A 7,964-nucleotide genomic window follows, 5' to 3' on the forward strand; every position below is an offset into this window, starting at 1 on the left:
GAGAGAGAGAGAGAGAGAGAGGTGCTCATATGAATGCCGAGTGGTGGCTTAAAAAATGGGTTGGTGGGAGAGGAAATGTTCGGTTAGCTCTCTCGTCAGGGCACATGATGGGGGTTTTCGACGAAAGAAAGTGAACTAACGAATTAATGCCCAAGCAAACAAGAACAAGGATGTTGATTTTCTAATCAGCGGTCTTGTGGCTATAAAAGCCGCCTATACCTCCCATCGTCAGCGACTGGGTCCGAGATCCTGGACAAGCAGAACAACTCGCACACGTCTCATTGAGCCATTACCAGGTGATAGACGACCAGCCCACTCGATCAGCTATCATGGCCGTCAACACTGCAGTTGTTGGCGTTTTTGCAACTGTCTTCTGTCTGCAAGCCGTGTCTGCTTGTGAGTATACCTACGAGTAAAACGAATCTGTATTATCATTGACGAATGAACGGCAACAAGGGTTCAAAGTCAAAGTAGATTTTTTGTTTGTTTTGGGAGTGTAGGATGTTACCGCAGACTCCTTGACATCTCGTACAAAGACCACGTTTCAAATGCTGAGGTATGGAACAGAATCACCAACGCAGTGAGGCAGCATTAATATCTAGTGCCCACAGTGAAGAGACGAAAATTAAAATGGTATGGGCATGTCACAAGATCCACAGGACTTGCCAAAACAACCCTACAAGGAACCGTATAAGGAAAGAGAAAGACAGGAAGGCAGAGAAGGAGATGGGAGGACAACATTACAGAATAGACAGGAAAAGCGATTGGTGACAATCTGAGGAAAGCAGAGGACAAAGATAAATAGCGAGAGATGGTTGTCAGATGCAGTGGTGCCTCCAAGATTGCCCCAACCACGGGGTAGAAGAAGGAGAGTGTGGGAAGTTTTCAAGTCTCCCCATCTTCTTGGCTACTTTCTATCGAAGATGGATTTTCAACTCTGAGGTCGCGCTTCTTATAATATAACACTGCAGTTGAAAGGTCATTACTCCTACACAATGCCAATCTCCTGCACGGCATCAAATAGGCTCTACTGGTGTTTGTGGTGTAGCGGGTAGGCGCCTCGCTGTTGCACGCAGGAGGCCCGAGTTTGATTCACGTGTCTGGAGAATCTTCATCGAGCATCACGTTCTTTCCCTTTATATCCATCTCAGTTGGGGCTGGCACTGGCAAGCACAATCAAACTTCGCCTCATAAAAATAATAATAATAATAATAATAATAATAATAATAATAATAATAATAATGATAATAATAATAATATTAATGATAATAATCACTATCATCATCATCATCATCATCATCATCCTACTACTACTACTACTATTACTACTACTACTACTACTACAACTACTACTACTACTACTATTACTACTACTACTACTACTACTACTACTACTACTACAAATACTATTACTACTACTACTACTACTACTACTACTACTACTACTACTACTACTACTACTACTACTACTACTACTACTACTACTACTACTACTACTACTACTACTACTAATAATAATAATAATAATAATAATAAAACTAATAATAACAATAATGATAAATTACACTTTTTTTGTCCCGGAAGGTGACTTTGGTTTACAAAGGCAGATATACATTTACATACATAAATACATAATTATAAATACGTAAAATACATAAATACATGTATAAATACATACTTAAATACACATATTACACAAAAAACAGAACAGTTTACAAGTATGCCACAGTCGGTCGCCACTGTGCAGCGCCCTGTATTTTGAGCTAGGGTTGTCGTGTCTTACTCAAGGACACACCCCAGTGATCACCCATCTGATCCCCATGTCACCGACACCTGCTTGACATTTTACTTGAGTCTAAACTCACTTCTTACTGGAGCCCCATAAATGGTTAATGGGGCCAAAAAAACTCTTTCATTTAAGAAAAAATGTGGTTATAGATATACTATTTTTAAAGTGGACGACTTGTCAATGCAACATGTCTCCATACAATGTTACAAACGAGAACAAAGAATTACTTTGGAATTCTACCCGTGCCCACACGTAAAACATTAGGCATTCTTCATGGTTGATCAAAACCGTGACAATACGACATAGCAACTGGTATGAAAATGTCGCTTCTTTCCGACAGTTTTGCATGCAGTACTTTGTCTTGATTTTGACGACTGGCTTTCTTTTTTTTAAATTTTTTATTCAACTTGATCTTATTATATTTTTGTCCTCTTAGCCCTCTCGTTTATGTCTAGAAGAGAGTGGAAGATTAATTTAAGTGTTTTACGACGCTTAGAACTGCATTATATGGTTATATGAAGTGCGGGACACATTAATAAACCTTTTCAGTTCTGTTGGAATAAATTCTGAATTTTGCCCTGTTGGCAGCAAAAGATTATTCTTATCAGTTTTAGGACCACCAAGGGATCTTTAACGTGCGCAATTTGCTCAAGAGACCTCCAAGATTTTTTTTCCTTACCCAAGAAGGTAGGTGTTTGATTTTACCTAACGCAATATTAGGAGTGCGGCTAAAAGACAGCAGTAAGGAGACAAAGAGAAGCAGTAGAAAGACTGCAGAAAGAGAAGAGTAAGGGCCCAGAGGAGGGGGCAAAGGGGGTGAGAGGGGTAGGGGCAGAAAGTGGAGACGAATGTAGACGACAGAACATGGCTAGAGAGCAGGAAATGATGTGAAAGGAGAGAATATTAGACCAGGAAATTTCCGTCGCTGTCACGTTTCGAGCCCGGGACCTATTGAATGAGAGGCGAACAGCGTAACCTCTAGACACCTAGAAGCGAGTAGGCGGTCTGTCAGCTCCGTTGGTATCATGCTGGACTGTTAATCCCTCACTTGATGTTCTTGAACCCAGGCAGTTTTGTCGAGTTTACAATGCTCCTAGCAAAAATTTGCTCTGTAATTTCGGAGCTGGACATGACATTTGGAGGTCCCGAATCTTAAATAACCTAAATTGTGTTGGTAGAGGTGATAACCCATACTCTTACAATGAACGTAGGAGAGAGCAAACATCAACACTTACCACCTGAATGTGAAATTTCAACTTTCTATTGGCATGATGCCAATAAATACGGCTTATTTCATTTTGATTTCGGATCTACAATCGAAATTGTCCATGGAAAGCAATGTTTGTACTGGTTAAATATAGTTTTGTTTTAGACAATTGGATCTCCTGAACAGTGTCAATATGACATCATGATTACAAGACATCTTTCCGCCTACCGCCGGGTACCCATTCCCACTTCGATGAAGTGAGGAGAATTCATACAACATACCTCTACCAAGGACACAATTTCGGCCCCATGGCAAGGTTCAAACTCATGACTCTTCAGTCTAAAAGCACAAACGGCACTTTCGTTCTTGTAAACTACTCCAAATAAGCCTTGAATTTTGTACTTCAAATTATACCTCTAGAATAGTGATCTAGATAAAATATCTAGAGTCTTGCTCTAAAAAAAACTACACCAAATACGCACTAAAATTTTGAAAACGTCAATACAACGAAGTAAACATTTTGCTGGTCTAAACGAACTCAACGTGCTGGGGACATGACTATGCCAAACGTATCTAGAAAAAGTCAAAACAGTTTAGTTTGGCCTGAAGTATCCATCGACACTGTGAAGCACACATCCAGACTGAGTTTGATATCGAGTTGTAGTTCTGGAAATAGTAGAAGCAGCTGTCTCACACACGCAACGAAGCACAAACCAAAACGGAAGTAGTCCCCAGTAAAATATGAAATGGCTAAGGGCAGAGTGAAAACATCCGAGAGCTTCGATTAACAGGTAAAACCATAAAACATGCAAAATCAAAAGGTAGTTTTCGAACGTTTAAAATATGCCGACGTAACCCTTTGTGACAATTCTGAACTGAATCATATTTTTGTAGATTTTACGGGCTCCAGGGTAAAAATGTATACCGACCTCACAAGCGGACTTAGGTTCATTATAATAAGACTAGCTGGGTACCCCGTTCGACGAACGAACTTAATCGTCAAGTCATTGTTGTTTAAGTGCGCACAGCATGTGAACAGAAGCCTTGAAATATGCCTTGAACATTGCATTCAACTGCATTGAAATGCTAGAATCTGTGTGGACGAAACAAAGTATTTTGGAAAAATCGTAGAAACCAGTTTGCGTGGATTTTTTAAAGTTAGGTCCTAGCCACATGAATGCTGTGGACCCCTGCAAAGTTTCAAACGTGTGGGTTCGGTAATAAGGTTGGAGTTTGTGCACAAAGCCTCCCAAGTCCACTTTTATATAGAGAGATACTCAAGGGTGTAAATCGAAAGTGGGCGTTTATACATGTGGTTGTCTTGTACATCTTTCCGTCAGAGCAGGTCCAACTGTATACTTAATATAAATATGGAAAAACCAAGAACTAGGAGAAAGTTGTATTACTCTATTGGTCGATTACCACACATGAACAGTTATACTCAGATGTGAAGGTGTGACAATTACATTTAAAAAGAAGTTGGTCTTCTGTCAACGGCAGATACCTTTCCTCAGGATTAAGTGTTCTGCCTTCGAAATTATATAATTTGTGTGGTAGGCCACAGAGACACTACAAACAAATAATCAAAATTAAACCCAAACAAAATAACCATAATATGCAGGTAACACAAACATTGATTTTTCTCCTGCTGTTGTACCATACCCAAACTTTCACTGTCCTAGAAACACACGACTGCGTGTGCCGCATGGTTCAGTGAGCATGATAACATATGTGAGGCAGCGTGGTGAAATCAGGCTCTCGTCCAAATAAACAAAGTGAAGAAACTGGCATTTTTCTGCAGATTTGTGATTATTTACCTAATTTTTGGCTCAAAACCTTTCATGACTATTGAAGAAGACATTTCTGTGTGGATTTTACTGAAAAGCGTTGATTAAAGATTTAAATTATGTAAAATGTCGGTTTTCACAAATTATCAAATTAAGGATATCTAATCTTTAGCGGACATTTTCTCAACTCTGGAACCAGGTGACCCCACCTCCTTCATTCGCAAATATCTCAACTTGTATTCAAGATGAATGAATAGTTTTTTCACCCAAAGCAAGACAAATGAACAAGCTTTACGATGATACCAATAACTCTACAAGCCCCAAAAGGTGACGAGTGCCTGATCTCACCACGTCATGACACATATCACTGTGGATGTCTAGGGTCTTCATGTAGACTTAACCCATGCGCTAATTGTATTTGTCTTTCAGTTATACCCTACCCAGACATTCGCTGTCCTCAATCTGCAGACGACTGCTGGTGCTCACATGGACCTGTAAACTTAATATCAGATCGTTTTGGATGTCTACGGTGCTCCTGTGAACCTGACCCATGCCCTCATGAGTGTGACTATTTATGTCCTCATGGAAATGTCAAGGACAAAAATGGATGTAATACATGCACGTGTAAACCTGACCCATGTCCTCATGAGTGCGACTTCTTATGTCCTCATGGAAATGTCAAGGACAAAAATGGATGTAATACATGCGAGTGTTTACCAGGCATAAAGCCATTCTGTCCCACTGTGGAGTGTGGATTAGTCTGTCCTAATGGTGGATTCGCACAAGATTCAAATGGATGCACGATTTGTGCATGCGAATCAGATTACCTTTGTCCTATAAGCTGGCCTAGTTTTAAGAGAATCTGTCCCCCCGTTGCTTGAGGAAGACTCTTCCAGATGTCCAGTTTCAAAATGCAAACCAGATCCGCCCTTCCCCACCCTTCTTTGCCCAGAACCAGCTTATCGTGTCCTCAAATCAAAAACCCTTCTCGTCTCATTGGTAATTTCTTAGCCAAGAAGCGTTTGCAAAACCTTAACTTTTACTTTGTTTTCAAGCCAAATCTAAAATTGCCTACATCTGACACAATTGAACTATGAGCTACCTAGGCCTATCTTTAAGCCACCACTTACCATTACCATTTCTTATCTTCTTAAGAATGTAAAAACTTGTCACTGGAAGCCAGTTTGACCTGTCTGTCACTACGACAATGATTTATTCTACTGTTTATGATACTCGCAATTCAGTACCAGCAGTTCCAGTTTTGCTTTATGGGTTTTGTCTCAGGTCAGTGATTTATTGTTTCCCCAAAAGCAACGCATAGAATGCAAGACTTAAAAGCAAACGAGGTATGTCTTCTAAGAAATATTTCAAATGTATTACAATTACTGCTTTTACACTGGAATAGAACTTGCTGATAAAGAAAAAAATCTGATCTCAATCATGTTTTCCTTTTTAGCCTAGAAGTGAGAGACCTCCGGTTCATTGCTGTTGTTGAAGACCCTGTTTACCCAAGCTAAGCGTTCATCTTGAGCACTATATTAGTTCATTGTTAAATTGACTTAGCTTTAAACAGTCAGCTTTCGTTTTATGGATTATTCAAATGCCTAGTTTTGTGACTATAATTTCATCTGTGAAATATGTTGATTTAGCCCTAATATTATTTTGAATAAAACTTAAACGGTATTTTAACTTACGATTAGGAAACTTTTTTTGTCGAACTTGCATCTCCAGTGCGTGCATCTTAAGGGCACAGACTATTTCAAAAACACTATTTTCCAGAATGTACATAGACACAATGTTTATAGTATAATACCCATTCATCCAGTTGCCTTTGTCCCATCTGATTCTGCTGGTCACGTGACAACTGTCGGAATTTACATTAAAAAACAATCATTCCTTGTTTCAAAATCCTTTTGATCGCATGATTTGACATATGACTTGAGATGCTTTCATTTTGTGCATAAGAATAAAGTAAATCAAATAGGTTTGTTCTACCTGTTCTTGTGTGTTTAATAATAGTAGACAGATTAGATAGTATCACTATATAATATACTATACCGCATCTTCAAAACAGATTAGATTTGCAATTAGAAAAAGGACTTGGAGTCACAGGAGTAAACAAAGTTAAATAACTAGAATGTAACTGAATAATACATATTTTACACCCATTCCGACACATGTAGATCATTTTTTACACAGGCTACTTCGATCCTGCCTGCTTGGGGGGGGGGGGGAACCCAGTAACATCCCGGCACACGGACGAAAATATAGTCTTAAAAAAACAACAACCTGACACTCACTTTTAAAAATGAATTTTTAAATGAAGCGAACATAATAAAATGAACAAAATAAGGCAAAATTCAGGCACATAATAACTATACACACGTTAAAAGCGTTAGTCCTGATGAACAAACCGAATGTCCTGCAGGTATGGAACTACATGAGTCTGCAGGATCTCCTCGCTATACCTGTCACCTGTCACTCTGTGCTGGCACCACTGGAGACGTTCTGTCACGTGGTGTGCGGTCAACACGTTACGTCGGGCTGGTCTTCCAGCAAAGAGTCCTGCCTCCCTGAGAGGATTGCAAACTATCAGGTCAGAAATGCTTCCTTGTCCAAGGATTTGAGCAGCTGTAGACGTTGCTGTTGAGGTTCTATCTCGAAGGTGACGCATACGGGTATAACGTTCCTAGGCCGCAGTAGTGACCCTGGGTCTACCTGACCTAGCTTAGGCCTGTCATTATCCCTTTGAGTGCTGTTGTATCGAGTCCATAACACATCAATGGTCTGTCTTGACACGCCAAAGAGCCTTGCCACGGCTCGCTGAGTCTCCCCTACTTTCAATCGTCCGAGTGCATAATTGCATTCAGCACCAGTCAACCTTGGCATTTTTCAGTTGTCTTCGGTTGTGTTAAATGGACTGTGTGAGCCGTGGTTGTTGTGGCTTTTTGTACGGCAGTGAGAGAGGCCTTGGAGAATATTGTAACAACAGGCAAGTTTGATGGAAGGAGAGGCAGAGGCACAAGATGACAACATGAGAGTGAAGTGGAGGTTCATGATCATCCACGCCAGTCGGCAAGGCACCGGATGATGATGATGATGATGATGATGATGGTGATGATGACGATGATGATGATGATGATGATGATGATGATGATGATGATGATGATGATGATGATGA

General features: G+C 40.1%; 1 protein-coding gene across 1 annotated transcript; it reads left to right on the plus strand.

The window, feature by feature from the left end:
* Window positions 1-297: 297 nt before the first annotated feature.
* LOC101845907 (antistasin) lies at window positions 298-5,712 on the plus strand. Its single transcript, XM_005093465.3, has 2 exons — window positions 298-396; window positions 5,213-5,712. Exons 1-2 carry the CDS (start codon window positions 330-332, stop codon window positions 5,662-5,664), a joined length of 519 nt encoding a protein of 172 aa, XP_005093522.1. The 5' UTR covers window positions 298-329; the 3' UTR covers window positions 5,665-5,712.
* The last annotated feature ends 2,252 nt before the right edge of the window (window positions 5,713-7,964 follow it).

This window comes from Aplysia californica, unplaced genomic scaffold (assembly GCF_000002075.1).
Source record: "Aplysia californica isolate F4 #8 unplaced genomic scaffold, AplCal3.0 scaffold00064, whole genome shotgun sequence".
NCBI classification, from domain to species: Eukaryota; Metazoa; Mollusca; class Gastropoda; order Aplysiida; family Aplysiidae; genus Aplysia; species Aplysia californica.